This window comes from Aphis gossypii, chromosome 1, assembly GCF_020184175.1.
Source record: "Aphis gossypii isolate Hap1 chromosome 1, ASM2018417v2, whole genome shotgun sequence".
Lineage (NCBI taxonomy): Eukaryota > Metazoa > Arthropoda > Insecta > Hemiptera > Aphididae > Aphis > Aphis gossypii.
This window is the reverse complement of record NC_065530.1, coordinates 54,274,320-54,301,443: the sequence shown is the minus strand read 5'-3', so window position 1 is coordinate 54,301,443 and position 27,124 is coordinate 54,274,320. Positions and strand designations below refer to the sequence as shown.

The window sequence follows — 27,124 nt, the reverse complement described above, 5'->3', positions numbered from 1 at the left end:
CAATTTTTTTAATGGAATATTTAATTTGTTAATATATTATTTATAGGCTTATAATATTTGCCAATAGACGTCACAGCAGTCGCGATTGTACCGTCAGAAGAAGAGGAAGCGTTGTACATTTGGTCTAGACCCCGCACACCGCCATCCCATTCGTTTCCAGTCCTGTTTATCTTAGTCCGTGGTATCCACTAAGACGGCGCTAGTAATGCTAAAAGGAAAATATCCTCCCAACACCGCCTGTTATAATACATCTCGTGTCCAGTCCTGTATATCTTAGTCCGTGGTACACATGGTAAGCTTTTGGTATACCAGAAAGTTCATACGTTTTTACCTCACGTATAACCACGATACCATGAAGTTGAATCTGGTTCAACTGTTTCGTTCGAACGGTCTAATTTGAGCAAAAGCAGCAATCACAAATTTAAAAAATCTAAAATATTATGTTGTTATTATAATATTAAATTATATTGTTTTAAAAATTAAAACACAGTGGGTTTCCACTATATACGTGTACGACGTACGTGTTGACACGGTACGCAACGGTCGCCAGTACAAAGTAGGTACAGGCACCGCAGCGATCGGTCGGCACCTTATCAAACGCCACCACGGTCTACGGCGATACGACTTAGTTGACTCTCTTACCAACGTTCCAAAGGCTAGGCGAGACAGGAAGACAAGTCGCGCCGGCGATCGCTTCTATGCGACACGTAACGTCAACGCGACAACACGGGTGCTACGATCGCCCGTGTTTTAAGAATGCAAGAACAACAGCCAACAACCATACCACGTTGGACACACCAGCCCTCGTCCAACCGATAATCATCTCCATAATCAGCACAATCATCGGCAACGGTTACAGCTCAACAGACGCCGACCACCCTGCGAGGACGATCTACAATAGTACAATCAATCCCCACTAGGTCCGCGTCAGTGTACGTCCATAAAAATACTTTTCTTTCATGAAAAATAATTTAAAAAACATAAGAGAAACTCAAGCAGAACACCAGTCTTTTAGAAAGCCCAAGTAATATGTATTTATGTTTTTTTTTTGTTTATATATACCATTCAGTGCCGGCGGAAAGCATGTGCGACTGCACAGGGTGGCAAATTTTTTTTGGAGGAGGTATCTTTATAAATAAAAATATATAAATTATATAAGGGCGGCATATTATAGATGATTGGCACAGGGCAGCGAAAAACTTAACGCCGGCACTGATACCATTTAATTTAGGTAATAAAGTTCAAAATTGAAAATGGCAACGTTGTAGAGTATTTTATGCTCAATTGTTTATAGGTTAAAGGTTTTCTTTTAAATTTCGATTTCCTTATTGATACTCCAACAAATTTGTTCAATTGTGTCATAGCCAGCAATATAGTAGATATTTTTTGTTTCTATTTAGGTATCTTAATGAATACGATAAAATACAAAAAAAAATTCACACTAACTAGCTGGCACTACTGGCAATACTGAAATGTGTTATGTACATAGATAATCATTAATCGGTCAAAACTCTGGGGACAAAATATTCTATTAAATTTTCATTTATAATAAATTATATATTATTTATTATATATGTATATATAAGTATATACCACAATTATATTTTTAATGTATGAATAAAATATAATATAATTTATTAATTGCAATCTAATAATAATTTATAATCTTATACTATGACAATGATTATTATTAAACATTTATATTTTGTTTGATAGGATTAAACTTTAAATCATATCATTTTATGTTATTGCAGCTAGTAAAATTTTAATAATTTTAAAGATACATATTAATGAGTATACAAAAATACCATAAAAATTATATTTAATTATAATTATTAAATATGTTGAGGTGTATCTTTTTAAATCGTACTTTTCGTCTGATGTTTAGTCACCGATCTAAAATCATATAATAAACTAAAATAAATAATCGGTAGTTCGGTATCATAATATTATAGGCAATAAAAGCAATAAATTGTGATTGTAGTTGTTATATTTTATTTTTTTATTTTTTTTTTTTGTTGTACGGTAATATTAAATTAGCTTTGCTATAATGACCAAGTCATTACTATAATGTATCGATTAAAATAAAATACATTTATTACGGTTTTTTAATTTGACACTATTACTTTATTGAAATACATAAAATTTAACACATATGAATTAGATTTAAAAAATTAGAGGTTCTGTTTTACACTTTTGAAATAATCTACCCGGTACCCTGTAATACTAGTCAGTCGGCACTTGTTCAATAATCTGTAGTTCTGTACAAAATTTCCCACCGATGACAGGACACGTGCCCACTGTTCGTCCCGAGCCTCAATGCGACTTACATTAAAAAATATCACAAAGTAACAAATAACGACAAAAAAAAACGCTACAATAGCGGAAGACAATAAGACGTACCGACGGCACAGTAATAATAATAATAATTATTATTATTATTATTATAAAAGGGCGTTTGGCGCAAAATAATAACAATAATAATAATAAATTGATTTAAAAAGTAATGATAATAAACATATGCGGTAAATCACCGACCAATAATTGTTCAACGGAAAATAATATAAAACAAAAAGAATAAATAACAATAATATTGTAATAATTACACGATTGTACTTACGGGTGTGGTGGATGGAGAGGAAGGAAGGTAATTTAGACGGTGTCGTCGTCGCTCAGACCACCGTCCCTCAATAAGCAGGTTGCTTGGCGCGAACAGAGCTTACAATAGATTTATTCAGATAAACTAATGATATTAATCAAAAAATGGATAAGACATTTGGGAGTTCCTATGTTTACTATAGTGCGGCCAGCGAAATTAGGCGGGTGACCGTCGCACCCCAAGTGGCAAATTTTCATCAGTGTTTCCTAGACTACATTCCCGCGTAAAATAATTTTAAACGCTCTGACATATTATGTCTATTAAATGTACCTAAGACGATACTAAAATATTTGTTTGTAAGGATACACAAATTTTTTCATAAAACAACAACTGCACTATTTTTTTCTATAGCTATTCTGCTATGCATCAACAGAACAAAGAAAGAAACAATGGTTCTCACTTGCATACTGGGAGTTTCTGGGCAAAAAATAAGATAGTATTTAAATAACAGAGAAGAGAGGTGCAATTATATTATAGTACATTCCTTATTCAATTTACTAACAATTAACAAAGAAACAACGGTTGAACGGTAGTTATCAGTTGTATTGGCTTACAGTGTTGCAGGTTTTAGAACAGTCGCATAAATGGAATACTCAAATGATAGTGGACTAAATTTACAAGTTTATTACTTATTAGTAAGTTATTAGTATTATTTAGATAAAAAATAGAATTAGAAGATTATTATTCATTGTTATACATTTTTACCACAATAAAATAAACGTTGAAAAAAGATATTCAACAAATGAAAATAGAAATATATAAAGTAAAAATATAATAATATCAAACATTTTAATGTTATTACTTATTATAAACCTCTAGGTAAATATAATATATATATATATAATATATTTCTACATTTACATAACGTGAAAGTAAATAGAAATCTTACTTTTTAACTTTTTAATCTTACATTTACTCCTTTTCAATATTTTTCATTTTTTCATTTACCCTTACTAAAAATATATATAAGCTATTAAAACGTTGTATAAACTTGTATTCGTGAATAATACAATTTTATTTTTCAATATCAATACTCGCTCAATGTATATTGAATATTTACTGAATTTAGGCTTTGACATTTAATGAATAAGACAAGAATAGATTTAGTCTATTAGTCACAGTCTGGCGGACGACTGTAATATATATTATTATAATAATATCTTTAATTTACACAAATATAATATTGCTGTTGTTAATTGTCAACAACCACGGTGATCATGTTAAATAGCTCGTTAAATAGTTTTAAAAAAATATATTATTCGTATTCATCATAAACGAAAAAAAATAATACATAAATAAATTTGACACTCACATCTATTAATTATAACTAAAAATATAACAATATTGATAACGATTAACAGGTAAATATTATAAATTATTAAAAGTAAATATGGGATCAGGGATAGACATCTGTGTCTAAATGCGACGTTCATTACTATATTTTGTCTTCATGTTAAATCGTTTATGTAGGTACCTACGTATCATGTTGTAATTATTATAAATAAATATAGCTATACTCGACAGTTAGGTACATCACAGAATAGTTTAATCTATTCTGTGGTTATATTTTATTAAATAATTGTTATGTACTATACCTCTCAAGTCATAACTCATAAATCATAATACTACTATTTATTTTACAATTAATCTAATACTTCTGTATTTAGGTACCTAAGTACTGTTTATTTATTTTAATTTTATTGTTCGTTAAACTAATTTTCTACTTCGACGAGTTCGACAACTAGGCTTTTAGCCATACGCATTATTTTGAATATCTACGTTTTTAAAATTAATATAGGATTATTATTTACATGATGGCTTTACATAATTACAACATTCAATCTATATCTTACAAATTTGTATGGTGTTATAATATGAATGGTTTTTGTGTGATATTATTGTAATAGTATAATAGTTTTTAGTGTTTACTGTTTAATATAATATATAAATTCTTTAAACTTACGGTGCTTTAAAATACCTGTTAAACAATTGTCAACGTTATTATGACTTATTAATTTGATATGTTTATAATAAACATCAGTTGGTATAATATCAATTATTAACAGAACAGTCAAACAGGTTATAAATTATAATCTCAATTCTCAGTTAATTAATACTTAATAGTTAATAATAATACAACTAAATGTTTAATAACTTAATTTTATAATAAACTGGATACTATAGACAAAATGCAATTAAATTATTTAAATAGTGACATTTCTAGAATTGTAAATTTATAAAAAAAATACATGAATACATGCATAATTTGATGAACAAAAACCTATTGGAATAAAATAACTTCAATGACTTATGATATTTTCTTTAAATAAAATATCTATTGTAGAATTGTAATATGTCATGTAAAAATTATTATGTATTTGTTAGTGGATGTTTAGTAATATTGGCAACTACAATTATTAATGTTATTGCAGCCATATTTACGCCGCGTTTACTGGGCTATGCAATTTATTTTTAAATATTGTATAGATATACGTTCAACGGATATATTATTTCTCGTAATGCCTGTGCGTCGGAAAACGCCGTGTTACTATTGATGTACCAAGTCGTGGTTAAAACAAATAGGTGCCGTTAAAAAAATAATAAAAAGTGCACCACGTCATTTTCTGGGTCAATTATATTGTATTTTAAATTATAATTAGTAATATATAAGCAAAATAATTAATACTTTTCCAATCAGCTTTCTCTGGCATGTCTAAAAGTAAATAATAAAACCAATTTGTTCATGTTCACAATATAATATTATGGTGGATATAAAGATAAAAATGTCAATTAATAATTGGTATTGTGTTTTCATATAATAAATACATCAAATACGTCAAATTTTTGTTTTGTTAATATAATTTTTATAAATTTACTAAATTGGTATCTAATTTTTCCGATTTTATTAATGTTGTGCAATTTTAGATTCTGAACGAAGTGATGTGATGAATATATTGATTTTACAATGTGTGTGTGTTTGTGTATACTGTAAATATGTTTTTGGCTGAGTCAAAATGTATAAAAATTTAACTCGAAAGTTCTTAAGTATAAAAATATCATTATTTTTTACATTTTGTAGTTTGTATAAATATCCACGAGATATGAATTAAAAGACCAATCTTTTTATCATTGAATCATATTAATAATAAATCAGAACAAATTATTAATTCTTTAATTAAATATCAAAAAAAAAAAAATCTAAAGATTACAATTTTATAGTTGTTTGTGCTTTAAATCGTATCGCCTGACTACTGACTATAACATAATACAGGTATAACATAACAATATACTAGGTATATAATACTGCTAGGTTATAAAAAATAAATTATAACTTATTGGATAAACTATATTCAAATTTTTAAACTTATACTACCTGTGATTTTATTATATTCAGCCACATAATTTTCAACAGTAATTTCTAAAAATAAAAAAGGATTTTACTTTATTTTACTAAAATAACGGGTTTGAATTGTAATGAATTAAATAAATAATTATACAACAATAAGTTAATTTTATTAAAATATATGTTAATTATCTTATTCATTAGCAGGAATATACAAAGTTTGATAATATTTTTTTTATTTTTTCGATATCATTATTTTACGAATTAAGAAGTTGATAATAATGTAAAACATTAAAAACATTTTGGGTAGAATATCCGCTCAAAGGGGATAAAACAGTACTTAAAATCTAAAATAAATTTTAAAATGTACTTTGAATCTGTAATTTAAAACAAAACTTACCTTTTTTTCTTTCGTTTTTCAGTCGTGACAGTGGTATAACAGTAACTGAAATTCAATAAATATATATTTTTTAAATTTGGTTATTCTTATCAATTTTTAGTTGAATGAATAATAAAGTCAAGTAAGTTTTTAAAATAGATGAAATAAATTTTGATTATATTCTGTATTTTGTTACGTAAACTGATATCTTAAATACCGAATATAGTACATAGGTACTACGACTTAGGCTTTAACGACCAAACCCTAGAGAAGTAATAAGTAGGGCTGGGTTTTTGATGCAAAAATAACTTTTTACTGGTGTTTTGAAACGTTGGTCCTTAAGTATAAAATGTGTTTTAGACGATACTGATTATTTTAAAGAAATTTTTTTTTTTTACATTTGGTTTTTAGGCGATTTGAGTTTGCAGTTTCTTAGTTTTTAGAGAATTTTTCATAAAATGAACTATAATTGTTCTGATTAACAAGAGATTATCGTCAAATTAATACTATAGTAACAATACTATAAAAATAAAAAATAAAATATAAATTTTTTTTCCAATTTTTAAGCTATAATAAATATAGTTTAAATGCATTTTTATAGTGCATGATGAGTTTTTAAGTCTTTTTACATTTTATTAAGGGCATATTTGAGATTTTTTAGGCCATTAAAATCCCTAGATAACCTTCTAATAACCTTAGAAATAAGTAACGATCAAATATGATTCGGAAACCAGTTAGGTCCTTAAGCAAAAAAAAGAATTTGGGAAGTGGGCCCAACGCTTTCCGTGTCCGAAAATATTATAATAATCAATACTACAAACGTAATTGTAGGTCTAATCGTATAGGTGATTCCTTAAGCCCTGGTTTCCTACATACAGGGCTTTAGACTTAGAACGATCACCTTTACGCCAGTCAGTGTGATAATTCTGTCCCGGGACTTAGTCTAATTTTTAATTGTTTAAGCATTTAGTAATATTTTCTATTTTAAAAACATTGAAATATTTTCAATTTTCAAACACTCAAATACTTTCATTAATAAATATGATTTGATTTATTTTCATTAACTTTATTTATTTCCTTAACTCATTTTTATACCACAAACAGTTTCTCACACGTGGGCTCAGGGCTGTTACAATTTGAGTACCTAAATATATTATGTGTACCCATAGGTGGCATTTGGGGGGGGGGGGGGGCACGAGGAAGTAGTTGCGGCCCAGAAAAAATATTGAGAGGACAAACTTATCATTTTGCCCCCTTCTATTTATATAATATATACGTAATAAACAATACAAATCCCATTTAAACTTAAAAATAACAATTAAGAAATCTGGATTCATTTTTTATTATTCTCATGCGGTTATAATATTATATGGCACTCAGTTTTGGTGCGCCACCAAAAGTATCTAATATCAACAAAATATTAACCCTTAAATCTAAACATTTTAGGTAAGTACCAAATATAGTGGTTTCTCGTCTCTAATGAATCAATACACAATAATTATCCACAGATTATTTTTAGAGTAAAACAAATAAGTAGTTATCATAATATCATAAAATAATATAAATATTAAAAAATTACCTCATACAATTTCAATATTATTTAATTTTTCTTATCAATAATCTATATTAAACTTACTATTTTTATTTTTGTTTGATTCCAGTATGGCCTCTGCTCTATTGATCACTGTAAATGAATGGAAATTTACTTGTAAGTTATAACTACTTCTACATTTTTATTTATCTGATTAGTTTATAACATAGTAAGGGTAAAAATTGAAATATTATTTATTTATTTTAAAAATATACTGCAGGCCCCAAGGCATTATAAACCCATCAAGGCATTACCCTCGATAAAAGAGTGAAATTTACAATAAAAATAATTATTTTGAAAATTGAATTTTTTATACTGAAATAATAAGAAAAAAAAGTTCTCATCAAATATATATATAGGTACTTAAAAATATAGGGATCTATATTTGCGTGATACATTAACCCAGTGGTTCTCAACCATTTTGGTTCACGGCACACTCTCGCACTTAAAAATCATAACAACTTCGGCAACTTTGCCGAAAATACTGTTTTTAAAATTTAATTATGACATTTCTCGTGGCACACTAAGACAATCTTGCGGCACACCGGTTGGAAACCATTGCATTAACCACTTAATTAGTTCATTTTGCAAGTAATTTGTTATTAAATATTATATGATATTAATTCATTACATTCATTAATTATTAATAACTTATAATGAATATTAACATGATGACATGATTTAAAATTAATATCAAGTTATTATCATAGACAACTATATAATATAATATCTTACTTAATTCAACAAAACCGCGTACATTTATTTTTGCTTTGATATCCCCTAAAAAGTTAAATGTTGGTTAGGTATTTTGTAAGAACATAAAATTATTCTAATATAATTTATAAGAGGTGTGAAGAATTTTTTTCATGTATTGGTTTTATTTAGTAATTATCAACTGTTTTTTAAACAGAAAAATTGCTTTAACAGTTAAATATTATTTAATAATAATTGTTAATTAGTAATTTACCTATGTACGCGTTGTAGATGCTCAACATAGTCCTTAACACTGAAAAATATTATTTTTTATGCGGAAAGTTCAAATAAAAATATTAATTTTTAAACGAAATCAAATTGAACTAACATTTTTTTAAATTTATATTGATTATTTACAATATAAAATAATAAAAATTAAGGTGGGTGACTAAGTGCAGGATCTAGGATACTTGGACGTCCGGGGCTAATACGATATAGCGATCTTACATAGACAGAGTTATGCGGTATGCCGGGTGTCAACATAAAACCATGACAAAATAAATTTAATAATTTGTCATGCATAAAACAAAATGTATATATTAAGCAACTAAATTATAAAAGACGATGTTTATGCAAGTTGGCATACATGTAATTAACGTCCCCCTTGGTCGAGAATTCAGCGCGTCCCGGTCAGCTGGAGCGTCCGGCGTCCGGCAATACTGTGCGACGAAATCATAAACCTGTTTTCCGGCCGTTTTTGTTGTTGCTGTTCGGTGCTCACGTAGACAAGTTCCTGTCTCGTGTGTCTTCTAGTATTTTTTTTATGTTAAGAAGCACGTGTTTTCATATATATTGGCTTTTCTTGCAAATCGGTATATTTTTTCACCCGAAGAAGCCTTTTAATTGTGTTTTTCGGCAACCCGTTGTCGTTGCTTAACCATTCGCCAGTTCCGGTACGATCGTTTCAATCCAGCTCCGGTTTATTCGACGTTAAGTGATACATCTTATATTTTGCCAGTTCCGGTCAAAAGTGATACATCTTAATATATTTTGCCAGTTCCGGTCAATATTGAAGAGCTCCAGTTTTTCTATTCCTCTTTCCTTAAGGTACCATTCTACTATAATTATTTATTTATCATTTGTTAAGTATTATTTGTTATTAAAAAACAGCTAATCTAATTCTTATATTATTATTCGTACGAATTATCTTTTGTTTGTATTTATTTGAATATGATATTTTTATTTGTTATGATCTGAGTTGCGTTCATTTTTTTTTTATTTATTATATTATATATTATTTGTATCTCCCATCCCTTCCCTATCCAGAGCACGAGTCAGCCCCGTTCACAAGCCAACTAAGGTAAGTACGGTGTTGGCGAAACAGACGATAAAACCGAACAAAAATAGTTAAGACAAACATTATATATTTTTAAATAACTAGAATATGTAATATTATTTTCTTTTTCTTGATGGCGGTTTGTAAATATATAATAATATATTTTATGTTCTTATTTTTTTTTAAATTTTAATAAGCTTAAGAGTGCCTTTATACCCAGGGCCCCCACATACAATTTCGGGCCCCTGTACTAAATGTTTGATCGGGCCCTTTATAAGACTTCCAAAAATACAATTAACCATCTATCACAATTTTTGGAAAAATATAAATTTTTTTATTATACCACGGGCCCTTAAAATAGCCGGGCCCCTGTACTCAAGGTCCATCAGCCCCCCCATGTGGGGGCCCTGTTTATACCTACCATCAGTGCTTGAGGTAAAGTACGAGTATACCCACTTTTTCCCCTACCACAGATCAGGCACTAGGGTTACGCACTGTTTTACACATTTTTTATTCCAAACAATATTATACAATATTAATACTTACTCCGTGTATAGAATAATTTCTTATTATTTTCATCTGTGATCTCATCTATTTATCAAACAAACATAATTACACATTAAGTATAGTTTTCATATAAAGAGTAGTATAAGGACGTTTTTCTGGTTTGTGTTTTTTTTTCTATGTACAAATTTGTACAATAGCAAGTTTGTTAGTTTTAATGTTAAAGTGGATTAAAGTATTAACTCAATATATTATGTTGTGTGCCTTTTAGACAGCTCTTTTATTTTCGACCAAGATAATTTTTTATTTTTACTTATAGTTTCAAAATTCAATTCTGTTACATCAGGCTTACGGCACTGTGTGATTCGACCTAATCGGCCGATGATTTTGATCTGAACGCAGCAGCAGTAAACATTTCCATGATTCAGCTGAACAAATGCATATCCTAAGGTTAGTTATGGACTCATTTCCTCGTGTCTTGGAGGCTCATAAAATTGATCTGAAGATCACAGTTAATCAAGAACCCGATCAGCTAATTGAGTGTCATTTCTGTATTGTTTTGTGGCTACACTCAACCCCAAATCTGCAGTTAGTTATTATATTGTATCTAATTTTAGACCTATATTTGTTAGGTTTCAAGTATTTCTAAGGTTTTTAAAAAACAATTAACTCTATAGACTTAAATAAAGTACAATCTTCGATTAACAATATATTATAGAGGTCAGAGAACCAATAGGATTTTTATACTGGTATTATGCCATTATGTCTATTGTTAATACAAATTCCCATTTTATATAATATATTCCTAAAGTATTATAAGTATAATATTAGTATTTCAGTATTAATTTATATTGAAACTGTTAACAGCCTAATATTCGTTTAAGTACAACACATAAATATAAAATGCTTGATACCTATGTGATAATTTATGTATTATTTAAGCATTGTATATAAATTAATTATTGTCTACCTACTTTAACTTTGACATACACAAACCACATGCACTATTATTCTATATGGCACCATATTGGTATGGTAATCACTAGATACTCATACGATTTATGCGAGTGTGTTATTTATTAATCGATTATTATATAAAAATACTCAATGTTAAAAATAATAACAAGATATGCTACTTACCAATACCAAAATAAACACTTAATTTAAAATAATTATCCAAACCTAAAATAAACCATTGAAACATGAATATATTATTCGTTAAATCAATAATTATTACCTATCAAGTGTGTTCCATGTATTTATACCAATAAAATTTAAAAAAATGTGTTTATTATTTAATACGTTAGTTCGAAAATTATTTTATTCAAAACTCTAACTTTTAAAATTTTATTATTTTATATTATTTTATACCTATTATAAAAGTAAACAAAAATGTTATGTTTTGCTTAAAAATGTATTTAAAGTAGGCACAACAATGAGTATTATAATTTTAGTATCATACATTATTATAATTTATTTTATATACTATTAGTCCACAGCTCAGGGAGAGGGTATACTAAGTTAGTAAGTTCCAAGCTTTGATTTCATCTTTCATCGCCTCCTATATCACCAGTTCTTATTATATATTTATATATTTACATCTCGATTTTTATTAGACCTTAAGTAAAAAGCCATTTTATTATTGTTATAGTCTCATACTCGCATGTCCATTATTATCTATTCTCAAGTATTAGTATAGCTAGCACAGTTTCACAAATATGAAGCATGCAAAATTTTAACTTTTACTGATTAAACAATTATATTAATAGTATATTAGTATATAGTACCAATCGTATTTTAATTTTAATTATTTAACAAAAAAAAAAAAAATAATAATAATAATGATAGTAATAATACTTATAATAATTTATTGCATACTTTCTTTGAAATACTTTAAAAACGCCGTAATTATAGTTTGTTTAACTGAAAAGCATTTAATATAATTTATTATTATTCTATAATGATAGATCGAATATCGTAATGTTATTATGAAAGTAAGTATATTCCTTTTTTTTTTTTGTTAAAATGATGTAATACTAAGGCTTACATAAAATGCATTACTTTTTTTTTAGGTACTGTGATAAATAGTTTTAGTTAAGTAAATATGAGTAGGAGTAAAATCCATATACCTATTGTATATAAAAGAATAGCATTAAAAATATATAATAGCATTTAATTAATAAAAAAATATAAGTATTCAGTTAATTCACCTCCATTATCCGAAATGAACACTTCATCATCAAGATTCATATCTGTAAGTATGTTATCTATTACTTAACTTTATCTTTATTTATACAGTTACCAAGTAAAACAGTTATAGTCAATATAGTTCATTTTAGCCAAAATTTTCTTCGCTAAGATAAATAAATTAATGTTTACAGCATTTTTGAAAACTAAAAAGAAAAAAAGCGGCTAAGTGGGTATCGCTCTGCTGTACATTAGTTGCCGTATGGATCTTTATTATACATTATAGGAGTGTTAAATTTGAATCCAACAATAGGTACAATTGTATACGAAAAACGATTCTGAACGAAGATGATTTGTCAGCCTAGGATATCATTTTCTGTGGTCGGTGAAAAAGGTGGTTTATGTTTTAATAATTGAATACACAAAAATGTAAGTTCTTTATAATTATTGTTAGCTAAACTTATGGAAAATCTCGTATTGAAATCAACTCTTAGCTACTTATACAAAAAAATTAATGAATTATACCTACAAAATAATTTGCAAATATTCATGATTTTGACGAATTTTTGTCAATATTTGAACTATAAATGCTAATAATTATAAAAAAAATGTGCATATGTATTCTTATACATTTTTAATCACTATAAGAATAACTTATGAATAACTTTGTATTAATTTTTCAAGGATTTTGACTCCGCTAAAAAATTTTTATCGGCACTTCAAAAAAAAATTCTCAGAAAAATTGAAAATTTCAGTTGTCTCAAAAAATAATAAAACATTTTGAAATTTAAATCATGTAAAGAAAATGCCAACCTTAATAACTGGTGAAATTTTCAAGTATCTAAAACTTATACTTTTTGAATAATAACAAATATTTAAAATCGTTTGAGGATAAATCGTTATCGTTACGCTATTTCGTAAAAAATTAAAATTCAAACGCACTTAAAATTTTTCCTATAATGATGCTTCGAGTTTATTCTATAGTTACTTGAAAAATAGCTACTTATGAAAAACTTAGTATAGCATTTTTCATCTTCAAATTACTTGCAAATTTTCGTGATTTCGACGTATTTCGTAAAAATTTGAACTATAAACGCTTATGAAAAAAATTGTGACTAACAATTTTTGATACAATAAAAACAACGCATAAGGAATCTTGTAATAAATTCTCAAATTTTTTTGGCTGTCTATTTATCGACGCTTTAAAAAAAATATTTCTCAAAAAAATCGACAATTTCAGTGGTCTATCTACTTAAAGAAAGTCAAAATATTTTGAAAATTTTACTGTATAAAGATAACACTATTATAAACATTTGGTGAAATTTTCAAGTATTTACAGTGATTGATTAGTTTTTGAGTTACAACCATAAAAAAAATCGATTTGGTCGAAAACTGGTTTTGAGTAAAAATTCCCGTTTTTTCGTCATTTTTTTTTTTTTTTTTTTGTTCCCGATTTTTTTGAAAACTGTTGGAAAATGTTTACTTTTGACCTCCATAATGCACCAAGGATATTCACTTTGCCATCAGAAACCACCCCCGAAGTTTGAAATTGAAGCATTATTTTGACTAGTTATGCTGTACACAGACACAAAATAAATAAATAAATATAAATATAACACACATCATTGTAAAATCAATACATTCATCACTTCGTTCAGAATCTAAAATGTTAAACTAGTTTATGACTGCACTAAAGGGTGATTGAGAGATAGCTGTGGGATAGTAGCAGATTAAGGAAGTTAAGTGTGCGTGTTCAATGAGGATATCATTTAGCGGTACACACAGTAAGTAGTGGCCAGTGGGTTGAAAAGTTATACATTGTATTGTGCGCACTATTATGATTATCACAGGTTAACATAATAAATTTAAACTGTATGCATCAGATGTAAATTTAATGGCAGGTCAATATAACACGCAAAAAAATAGTCGTGCCAAAATATACTAATTGGTGTCCCTGGTTTGATCTTAAATACAATTATTTAATGAAGGAACAATTAATTAATAGAAAGTGTATACATTTTTATAAATAGGATATAAGGTAGGTAAAACTAAAATCTTGATTAATGAATGCAAATATACAATGTTTTCGAAAAAAATATAATAAAATACGAAATAGTGAAATGGTGAAATTTTAAATTCTACGATATTTTTTTTAATTACATCACAAATTTTTATTATTTTAAGATTATGAGTGGATTTTCTGACAAATAGCTGTCATGCAACCACGTGTAACTGTAGTTCCGTCAACAATTTTTAGTTTGCCTTCGTACTAACTTTGCTCGTTGAAACACTAAATCCAAAGTATCAAGTTAAGTAGCTGGTACCTACCACACCACTTATTCGCGCGCATATACTATTTATAACCCTATGAAACTGAGCTAACTTATTTTTACCTATCACCGAAATACCAATAATTTAAAGAATCCGGAAGTTTAAGGTTATAGCTGTATATAGTTGATTTGACACATACTATTACGTTACACCAACCAAATATGTTAAGGAAAATAGCTACACATTTAAAAATAAAAGTAACTAGAAACAATAAATCAAATGACAACAATAACTATTGTTTTTCTCGAACACCTAATAAAAATAAGTCATAATGAGAACATTCTTAGTAAATACTTTTATTGTTAAATTATTATTAGGTATGTACCTACTAAAAGATTCAAGTACTTTCAAATTTCATAACACAGACAACTCCGAAAATAATATAACAAACAATTGTATTATAGCAGATATATATTAGGTCTACAACGATTGAACTTTTGGAAAAAAGTTCAATACTTCCATATAAAATTATCTGATATTTAAAATATTCATCGACGCCGTCGGATTTCGCTTCTCAACTTTTCAAAAAACGCATATGTGTAAGTTATTAGTTAACACCTCTGAAACTACCATTGTTAGCCACCTAAAGTACGGAGTTTGTTTAATCGAGTAAAATGCATTATGATGCATTTTACCATTGTGTAATTGTTAAATGAAAACATAATTTTTAAAATTTTAAATAGTATTTATGTATTATACATACCACTGCTTAGAATTTTATCATGGATTACTGAAAATGGATTAGAAAGATATTTAGTTTTAGTAGTTATTTGTTCTTAGGTACTGATTTGTTTTTTCATAACGATATTATAAAAATAACATACAGTACATACATAGCAAAATAGAGTAGCATATTGTGTGGCAAGGGTGGAAATCTATTACATTACTAATTAAAAAAAAGATTTTTTTTTTTGTGAATAAATGTTTTTTTCGTTGTTATAGCGACCTAGTTTTGAAATTTACACAAATTCTTTTCGCTTGCGATGAGTTATAAATAATAAATTAAAAAAATATTTCAAGTTACAAAAAAATATAGTAAGTAATTGATTATAGAACAAATTATACTATTATAGTTTATTCTATAATCAATAGCAATAAATGTTTATATTATAACTAATATAACTTACAGTAGTAAACAATTAGATTATGAAATTGTTTATCAGCAATTCTCCCTAAAGAATAACATCATATAATTATGTGAATTTTATTTTATGATTTATTATCTATATTATGTGATTTATGTGAAACTAGTAAAATATATACATATATATTTTTTTTTATGAAATAATACAGTTCATGGTTAACTACTAATTATTTGGTTGTAGATATATTTAATTTCTAAACGTGTGTATTAGAAAAAAGACATAATAGTTTTAAATTTCAATGATTTTCCTAGAGCAAATATTAAGGGGATGTATAATTCATTTTAATAATTTTTTTTATTATTATTGTTGTGAGTAGTGAGCATTATAAAAAGTCCTACCTTAGGCTTTAATAGCATCTAGTACTCATCTATGTAGCTATTTTGTATTTTGATTAAGTTATCTTTCAATTTTTTATTATAGATTTCTCACGAGTAAGTAGAAAATAATAATAATTTAGTTAATTTTATTCGTAACTATTGAATAAATACACTTATTTGAGACTAAAATATTATTATTCTTAGAAAATAAATTGATTTCTTCACAAAAAAATATCAATTCAAGTCATTTATAAATTTGAATTTCAAATTCAGTTTAAAAAAAAAAAGTTATTGAAATTTAATACAAATTATAAGTTAAAATTATATAAACCAATATTTAAGACAAGCATCATACTTAGTAGGTATTTAATATTACTATGATAAGTATGTATTTATGTTAGAGTAAAATAAATTACTTACATTTTTTTTCAAAATTAAGGCTTTTACTTTTTATATCTGAAAAATTGATAAGATGTATGTTTCTTCATAACACTTAGCTAATCTAAGATAATCCAAATGCAAAGACTTTTGAGCCTAATATTTCTACAAAGATTTATGATTCATCTAATAAAATAAATTTGATTGTAAAATTACCCAAACCTAACATATTCTTAAAACATTTATTATTATACTTTTAAAAAATTGTATTTTTATGACAACATTACAACATTGGTTATTCATTTTTTGAAACAGAATAATAGTTTTTTGTTTGATTTCTGTGTTGTTTGAATAGCTATCTAATTTTGAGCAAATTATTTCAAGTTAATATATATTTATTTAATTTTTTTGTTTGTGCTTCATATTGAATGCTATCTAAATATACTGTTCAATTGTGTTTCGATTAGTTTTCTAACATAATAGGTATAATATTGTAAAAGTTTAAAATATACAAATAAGAAGCCCGCAGTTAAGACATTTGTACTAATAAGATATAAGTACCTATTTATATTAAGACGACTTATTTACTCAAATATAATGTTTATAGTATTACTGAAAATTAAGGTTGCATAGATAGTTTATAAAAATTTAATATTCAAGAGCAACTTACATTGATCAACAGCGATTTTTCTTTCAGTACTTTCTTCATTATAATCTGATTAATTAAAATAATATTGAAATATATATTTGATGTTAAAATAAATGTGTTAATAATAAATACCTACTGCCTAGTTAATATATCATTGATACATTGTAAGCCGTATAACAATTTGTATTGCATGTCGATAATTGTACAAATGTAACAGCTAGTATTAAAATTTTTACAACATACTGGTATGAAGAAAAAAAAAACTAAAATGTATCTACACTACATGCAAATACATTGGTACATGTATGTGTCTTGTTTCTACTGAATATAGTTGACATAAGAATGTCAATGTCAATTTGGTATTAGAATAAAAAAAAAAAAAATAGTAAAGATAAAAAAAAAAGTTAAAAATAGTTAGATTAAACTAATAATATAATATATTTTTTTTTTTGTTATTATTTTTTTTATACATTTTTACATAGTAACCGGTTGCTATAACAACCAGTTGCTATAAACAATCGCCGTCTCAAATGGTAACATTCTTAGTGTCGGACAAATTAACAGAATGACCCCCAGCCATAAGACTATATACATGTCAAAATATATTTTATTGACTGTGAAATTTTTTTTTATTTATAATCTATGATATCTATATGGTGATTACCTATATATTTTATTAACAAGGAAATAATAATAATAATGTATAAAAATTATATTACAATAAAAAGAAATCATTAACACCTTTGATTTTTCTTTATAAATTTAAAAATTAATATATAGTGGTTGCGTTTGTGACGATTGGTTTATAGGTTTATAGCCCTGTTCAGTATAGGATTTTTTATGAATATTGTTTAAAGTATGTTTTCCAATAGAAATAGAACCCATTTTATTAAAAGTGATTATTAATAACTTTAATTTAATACCTATTGAAGTCGTGATAATACATAATACATATAATGTAATATGTATATTGTATATACATTATAGAATATGTTTATAATATTTGGTTTTCATGTATTATACTTACTAATATCGCCAATTTTAATTTCCGTCTCAGGAAACAAAGTTGAATTCAATTCATTTAACTCTAAACAATTTTAGTATAATATAAAATGTAACTTAATTAGTATTTTGATTTTTGTTGTTGTTTATGTATGAGAATGAACAGAACAGTACCTAAGTATTAAATTGATTAAAAATAATGAGAATATTCTATTCAAATAATAGATACATTATAATATAATGTTAGATATTTAAGCAAATAATAATAAACATAAAAAAAGCTTTGGGTTATTTTTATATAGTTATTAAAAGAGCATGGGAAATTTGGTTTAATAATACCTAACGTTTATATATTTATTTTTTAAATTTATCACATTTTTCACCAACATTTTTTCAACCTCATTAAGTCGTATGATTATGATTTTTACTATTTTCGAATAGTTTCTTTAAGAAGACGCCATACACGAATGTATTGTAATAAACATTTAAAGGGCTTCGAAAGATGAAAATGTATATAATATAATAAATAAATAAATAAAATGTTTATATATTTAGGCCAAAAGGCCAAACAAAACAATTTCTACCAAATTTGGATTGTCAGATTTCAATTTTAAAATCGAATTATGTTTGAATCCATGTTCACTAGGTCTTCACAAAGGTGATTTTTAATATTTCAAGTTTTTAGTGTCATGATGAAAAATATAAAATATTGATAACTATATTCTCAAAAACTGTTATTTTTTACCTTTAATATAATGCACTACAAACTGTGTATACTCTTTTTCTGGTACTGAAAAATAATTGTATAAATTTATTTTACTTCACGAACACTATAAAATATTTCACACTACAATTCTTTATTTATTCATTGAAGCAGGTACAAATTATAATTTATTTTGAAAACATTATGAAATAAACAAATATATTGATTAATAGTTCAATTGTCCACAAACACAAAATAATTATTATATGATTAACTTTGAGCATCCGAAATTAAATTATTCTCTTATTGTCATAAACTTATGTAATAATAACTATTTAATTTACCTCATATTTTATATTTTGAGCGAACAGATAATCGTATACTTCAGAACAATATGTTTTTTGTCTGTCATCATCTTTTGTAGAAGTAACAATATTTAAATCAATAACTTCCATATTATTTTTTCTGATAAAAAAATTTAGTGTAGTTTGAACTTTTTGGGACCAAAGTAAAAAATTCAAGTAGTTTTCTTAATTCTGAGAAAAATACAAAAAAAAAAATGTATAAAAGAAAACAGAAATTTTTAGCTATTATATTTATAGAAATTTGATATTTTTTTTTTGATAAATAATGATTAAAAATGTATGCTTTATGAACACGTTTAATAATGTAACTGAAGTTTCTTCATAAATAAATTATATTACTGGAATAGGGGCAAAAATATAGCGTACTTATATCTACAATAATTTTTATGAACATTTAAAATTAGAAATTTGATAAAATTTGTAAAATATATTCAACTATAATTATAAGGTTTTGCAAAAATGTAACATAAAATTAAATAAAAATTTTCCTAACAAGAATAAAGAAAAAAATTTAAGCATAACCGTACTGATATTTTAAATTTAAATTTCGACGAAGTATGACATAATTGCATAGAAAAAAAACAATTTTAATCAGATAATTTTTAATAATTTATAATTTTTTTTTTTTGTATTTAAAAAAAGTATTAAACGTAGTAACTTTTAAATCTATACTAATATTATAAAGAGGAAAGATTTGATTGTTTGTATTTAAAAGGCTCCAAAACTACTAAATCGATTTAAATGAAATTTGGTCCATAGATAGTTTAGATACTGAGATAGGACATAGGCTACTTCAAAAAGTGATTGGCCCAACCCCGGGAGGTGCTCAGACTTTTTGAGATTTACGATGGAAATTTTAGTTATTTGATATTTTAGTTTAGTTGCTATAATAAATATAATAAATATATTATTATTGTAACCATGGTAACAATTTTTTATAATTATTTTTTATTTTGCCCGTTTTTGTAACATTTTTCACTGATGATTTGCTCCTATTGGTCACAGAAGCAGGTGCCTAACCTAACCGAACATTAAATAACAAATTAATCAGAATTGGAATTTTTAACGGGAAATGAAGTGAACGGGGTCAGCTTGTACCTATAATAAAATTTAAAAAATTAAAAAACAAATTGTCTTACGTTTTATCCAAGTGAGTTTTTTTTTCGCTTCTAAATTTATAAAAATGTAATTAGAATCAACATGAAAATCACAATTTCATGTACATTAAATTTAATTTTTAGTAAACACTAAATGTATGCCTTATTGTTTTGTATTTAAATTGAATGCTTATAATTTTCTGAACAAAAATTTTTTTAGTTTTCAATTTCTCAACAATAATAGGTATAAATAAATATTATTTATTAATAATTAATTAATCGATAAATAGTTAAATCCATACTATATTTACTATTAACTGCATTTCTAAAATATTTTAACTGAGTAGCTTTATCGGGATTATAATTAATTTGCATCATTAACTAATTTATCTTATTTTTAATTTACGCGTCTCTGTACTAATTCAGTTATTCTTCTTTATACTTAACTGTGACCAACGTAAAGATACTAGTAGTTAACGTATATATATACTGTACTATAACCACATAAGGATCATAAAGACAGAATAGACGTTACGCGATGATGGTCAATTGACAATTATTCATTTCAATACTCACACCCAATTATTATTTATTACCAACGTATCTCGAAAGAAAATAACAAAACATTGCACTAAATAATTATCACCTATTATTGCATTATAATGTAGTATTGTAGACAATCACGTATGTACTTGTTTTGGTTTTTTGGCTATCACCTAAATACCCAATATGCGGTCTACCGCATATTCTTTTTTTTAAGAAAAACAGACAGAACAAATATATATAGGTGTGACTAAAATGTATAGCCTTTCCTTTTGCGTTGGTGCACTGTTACACTAACATTGAACTAGAAAGTACTACAATGATCCAATTTTAAAATTTCACAAAAATTACAATTAAAATGTTCAGAAATACATGATTGGTGTGTACCGTGCCTTGGTTGAGTGGACTGTATCCTCTATTGGTTGCCGGGCGTTCGCTCTTGTAGCTTGGCTATGATGTTATTGCCTACGGTCCGACTGCGCAAGTCTGCCCTTGGTGGGTCTTACTGCAGTCGTCACGTAGGCAATGGTCCCTTAGCTGCGCAAGTCTGCCCGGGTGGGTCTTGCTACAGCCAGGTGCCGTGTATTTCAGAGGTCCCAAAACCGCGCAAGTCTGCCCTGGGTGGGGTCTTGCTACGGTTGAGGTAGGCTGAATACTGAATGATTTTGTGCTCCGCACTGGTATTTATAGACAGCGGCGCTGTGTAATCGCTGAAGCTGCCGAAGCCACCCGAGCTTGTCTTCGCTTGTGGTCGTAACTACGCCCTCCGTGGCCTGTGATTCGTTGACGTCTGAAGATACGCAATCCCTGGCCTGTGATTGGCTAAAGCGCGTGAGATACGCGTACTCTGGTCTGTGATTGGCTAAAGCGCGTGAGATACGCGTAATCTGCAGGCTTGTGATTGGCTAAAGCGCGTGGGCGCGTTCCCGTCTTATCATAGAACGCGGGACCGGCCGTTTGTAACGTGTGGCACCGTAGCCAGCGTGCAGACCCGGGCTCCTCCGGCGCAGAGCGCGCGGGTCGCCGAACGCTTTGTCCTTGCTCGCCCATGAGCCCTTATGCCGTTACTGGTGTAATGAACATTTATGACACAGTACATAGATTCGGCCCTTTACAGTCGGCGGGAGGTTAGTAGCTCACCTGTACGCCTCCCGACGTCAAACGTGCCCGTTGCAGCATTTTATTCGTGACGATCGACCAGACAGTGTGCGGACCGACTGTATACCGAATCTCATGCGGTTGTGCAACGTATTTTGGCCAACGGCCCCGTACAAAATAATATAAATGTTAAACAGAAAATATACCCTTTTATTTGTAGACAAACATAATAATAATTGGAGAATACGTCGACGCGTGGCGCGAACAATGATGCATACACAACATTGACATTTCCTAAATTTATATTTAATATACATTAGAAACCGTTTATAATAGCACCGGTTGAAATGACATATTGGATGTGATGTCCTTAGATTGAATGTCCCTGCAAAACTTCTATACTGCATGTGCTAGTTTGTATCGATTATTTTGGCATCTACATAATGACTATTGACTAGGTATACGGATGTTATGACGGTTATTTTTGGTTATATTGAAAAAATCTAGTCTAAAAACAAATTTTGAAGAACTAGAAAAATATAAAGTGTGATTTATATGTAAACAAAGTTCAATCTAAAGTAACGAATTTTTTAAACAACATTTTGTAAATTTAATTTTAAAAGAATAATTTAAATAAATAAATGCTTTTATCTTTACTTTTTTTCTATAGGTATTGAAGTTACAATATTTTTTTCATCATTTTGGTTATAATGACAAATAGTAATTATGACTTATTTTTTTTGGTCCCTTGAACGTCAATATAAACGATTTCTAACGATTTCTACTGTATATACTGATAGTTGATACCAATGTATACGCTACCGCTACCGTTGCAACCAATGACTGTTCGCTTAATTACATCTATTCTGCCATCAACGAAACGGATAGTTTTTTGTCTAGACAAGTTTATTTTTTTCACCGGACAGAGTACAAAAGATTATATTATAATTGACATTGAACTACTATAATAATCAATAAAATATAAAGGTAGGTAAGTTAATAATTATACACCTATTAAATTAAATGTTTAAATTACATAAGATTGTTCAAACATTTTATATTCCTAAGAAAACTTTAAAACTTTCTTATAGCTTATTAGGTATTAGGTACATATATCATTATAAATAAGTATAAATAAATTAAAATAAATTATAAATACAAATAAATATAAATCATACCTTGAACCTTATCAAATTCTGATTTAACTACTGAAACTATTTTAAAATAAATATTAGAACGTACATGATATTACATAATAAAATAACATACATTTATTCTTTTACGTATCCTGCGGCCAAATGAAATATGAGGCATACCATATAATATTATACTAATTACTTGTCGTATTATACATACTATATTTAATATTTATTAAGTTAAGCCAGGGGTTCTCAAACTGTAGGTCACGATTATATTTTTGGTAGCTCTCTTAATTTTTATATTGCATGATACTAGTATGTTTTAAAAAAGTAAGTCAAAGGTTAGGTTATAGCCTAACCTATCTAGGGGGTGACTGGGTTAGTGATGGGAATAAGTTAAATATCATATTTAAATGAATTATTTAATTTTGTAAAATTGAAGCAGAAACAACTACATTTTTGTCGCTAAGTTTCTTAGAAATCATTTAAACAAACAATTAAAAACATTTAATTTCATTGATCCTTGCTGAGACCATTCACCAGTTTTGATTTCATTAGACTGCCTTCCCCCAGTTAAAATCAATACCTCAGCTCTATTTCAATTTCCAACTGACTGGGAAAAATTTAATAAAATTCTATCTAAAAAAACTTCACTTAAACTCCGCTCAAATACCTCCTCTGATATTGATGATGCAGTAAACCTATTCACAACTAATATTCAAACCTCTATTTGGGACTCAGCCATACCTATACACTCAAAAATAAAGCCTCCCCTACTTCTCCTACCCCCCCTCCACACATACAAACTCTCATCTCACAAAAACGCCGTGCTTGTGCTATTTGGTAAAGAAGTTGATATCCTATAGACGAATCCTATAACAACGCACTTACCCAAAAACTAAAATATCCGCTGGAAAATCTGAAATCCGAATCTTATGCACACTACTTCTCTCCCTGACATAGATGGCTCCCTATGGAAAGCCACTAGGAAACTCCTACGCATACATAATCTTCCTCCCACTCTATGAAACGCTGATGGTAGCTGGGCATTATTTGAAAAATCCCAAGCCGACATATTTTCCAACCATCTATCTAACACATTTCAGCTACACAATAATATTATCTCTTCAACAAAAAACCAAGAAACTGAAAACTATCGTAACTCTCCTCATCCAATGTATCCTTCATGTGTTAGAGACTTCCACTCTAGCGAAGTAGAACCTAGCTTTGACCTTATTACAATGAAAGTGTTCAAACACCTTCCCAGAAAAACCATAATTTCCTTAACTCAAATTTACAATTCAATGCTCCGTTTATCATACTTTTCTATATTATGGAAATACTCTATTATAATACTCATACTAAAACCAATAAAATCACTTGACTGTCCTTCTTCGTATAGACCTATAAGTATCCTTCTAACCTTCTCCAAACTATTTAAAAAACTCCTACTCTAACGAATACTACCAATAATTGATGAAGCGAAAATACTACCTGACTCTCAATTTGGCTTTCACAACAGTCACTCGACGATCTATCAGATCCATCAACTTATAGACAAAATTACATATGCCTTGGAGGAAAAATTATACTGCACTGGTACTTTCATCGACGTCTCTCAAGCTTTTGATAAACTCTGAAACTCAGGCCTCAACTTCAAATTAAAACTTTTCTTTCCTAGCGACTACTATTTGATCCTCAAACCCTACCTCAAAGATCGGAACTTTTCCGTATGCGTAGGTTCTGTTTTTTCTTCTCCTGCTGAAATAAAAGCAGGTGTGCCACAAGGCGCAATAATTGTACTTCTCTTCAATATTTACATCTCAGACCAGCCCACCTCACTCCATACTCTATTCGGCGACTTTGCTGACGAGAAACTCATTTTAACATTTAACCCAGATCCTGTCCTAGCTTCCTCTTACATAAAAGACCATCTCAACACCCTTGAATCGTTGTACAAAACTTGGGGAGTAAAAATGAATGAAGCTAAATCTATCCATGCTATATTTGCACTTCGCCACGGCATATGTCCGACATTTTTCCTCAATAATCAACCGCTATCTCCTGCTCAGTGTGTACGATACCTCGGCATCCTTATTGACCGCCACCTCACCTGGAAACCTCACATAATTAGTAAAACCCGTTCACTTAACGACCACTCCTGTCTCCTTCGACCACTTCTAACATCTAAGCATATGAAACTCTCCAATAAGGTCCTGCTCTATAAGCTCCTACTCAAGGACTTATGAGATCCAACTATGAGGCGCTGCCAAAATTTCCAACATCAACCGCTTCCAAAAATTTCAATCAAAAACTACGCACAATTCTAAAAGTGCCATTCTTTGTCTTTAATAACACCATCCACTTCGACTTCAAAATTCCATATTTTTCTGAACTAGAGAAAACTCACTACAAACGTTTCAATAGTCACCTAGCTAACCATAGAAATCCCTTAATCTCTGACCTATGATCTGCTTCTATCCCAGGTAACCCAATTAAAAGATTAAAAAGATAGTGGTGTCGCGACCTGCTAGTCTAAATTAATCTTATTCATGTCGTAGTACCTCCACTGGGAGGCCTCTGCAATCTGTCTAATCTGCCTTTTTATTTTTATTTATTTTAGATTATTTCACCACCAGTTATTTTTATTGTTCTTTTTGAAACAGATTGAATAAAACTAATATGAACCAAAAAAAAAATAAAAAAAGGAGTGTATATATATATATTATATATATATAAGTAAAATTAATGTATTAATATATTAACATATTAATACATGTTTATAAAATAAAAAAAACATCACCTTCTTTGATAAATTCATTTACTTTAATATCTTGAAAATCTGAAAAAAATTTCCATTATAAATATTTTAGATTTTTGTAATGATAAAATGCATATAAATTATATATATCAATATTATAAAGCTGAAAAGTTTGTTTGTTTGAACGTGCTTATCTTAGGAACTACTGGTTCGAATTGAAAAATCCTTTTGTGTTGGATAGTCCATTTGTCAAAGAAGGCTTTAAGCTATATAACGTTACGCTGTGACCAATAAGAGTGAAGCATCAGTGAAAAATGTTGCGAAAATGGGAAAATAAATAATAATAATAAAAAATTGTTACTATGGTTACCGATATAATAATCCTATCTGGGTGTATATCTTGGTTTTCGCGGGAACGGTTCGATCGTTGAATAAAAAAATAAAAAAATAATTACGTTATCAGTATACTGTTTTCCGGTATTAAGTACTTCAATTTAATCAATTTGTGTGTTTTGTGCTATGAGCAATGCCAACAAGACTCAAAGCGTATGATTTGACCCGTTGAAAACTAAAACTACGGCTAGGCGAAGTAGAATAGCACAAAGAACATACGAACAAATCCAACAGGATAATGAATATAATATGCGTGTGAATGTGGCGTGACTGTGAGGCATAAGCTGAACTATTCAAGAAAGACGACTAGAAGTGCGTCAATTCTTAGTTGACACGCATAGAGCAAATGACCGACAATACCAACAGACAACAAGCACATCATGTATTTACATGAAATACATTCAATGCATTTCTTCGTTTAGTATTTAAGTATGGTCCCGATTTAAATACTACGCTCATTCAAAAGTGGAGATTTCAGTTTGGTGCTATGGAGGACAGAGTCACAAGGAAT

General features: G+C 28.2%; 1 protein-coding gene across 1 annotated transcript in view; it reads right to left on the bottom strand.

Annotated features, from left to right (window-relative positions):
- Window positions 1-1,598: 1,598 nt before the first annotated feature.
- Window positions 1,599-27,124, bottom strand: part of LOC114131177 (uncharacterized) — a 44,985-nt gene continuing 19,459 nt past the window's right edge. Inside the window, exons 14-36 of the mRNA XM_050199113.1 lie at window positions 26,263-26,301; window positions 23,499-23,534; window positions 20,722-20,751; window positions 19,260-19,304; window positions 18,540-18,599; window positions 17,534-17,578; window positions 16,906-16,941; window positions 16,151-16,195; window positions 15,727-15,753; window positions 12,716-12,757; window positions 12,384-12,428; window positions 11,646-11,687; window positions 10,548-10,592; window positions 8,940-8,978; window positions 8,708-8,752; window positions 8,018-8,065; window positions 6,403-6,447; window positions 6,033-6,077; window positions 5,346-5,372; window positions 4,623-4,637; window positions 3,972-3,986; window positions 3,549-3,612; window positions 1,599-1,896 (exon numbers count right to left, since the gene is read on the bottom strand). Of these exons, the coding sequence (XP_050055070.1) occupies window positions 3,572-3,612; window positions 3,972-3,986; window positions 4,623-4,637; window positions 5,346-5,372; window positions 6,033-6,077; window positions 6,403-6,447; window positions 8,018-8,065; window positions 8,708-8,752; window positions 8,940-8,978; window positions 10,548-10,592; window positions 11,646-11,687; window positions 12,384-12,428; window positions 12,716-12,757; window positions 15,727-15,753; window positions 16,151-16,195; window positions 16,906-16,941; window positions 17,534-17,578; window positions 18,540-18,599; window positions 19,260-19,304; window positions 20,722-20,751; window positions 23,499-23,534; window positions 26,263-26,301 (857 nt within the window). The 3' untranslated portion in view covers window positions 1,599-1,896; window positions 3,549-3,571. The remainder of the gene's footprint in view (window positions 1,897-3,548; window positions 3,613-3,971; window positions 3,987-4,622; window positions 4,638-5,345; window positions 5,373-6,032; window positions 6,078-6,402; window positions 6,448-8,017; window positions 8,066-8,707; window positions 8,753-8,939; window positions 8,979-10,547; window positions 10,593-11,645; window positions 11,688-12,383; window positions 12,429-12,715; window positions 12,758-15,726; window positions 15,754-16,150; window positions 16,196-16,905; window positions 16,942-17,533; window positions 17,579-18,539; window positions 18,600-19,259; window positions 19,305-20,721; window positions 20,752-23,498; window positions 23,535-26,262; window positions 26,302-27,124) is intronic.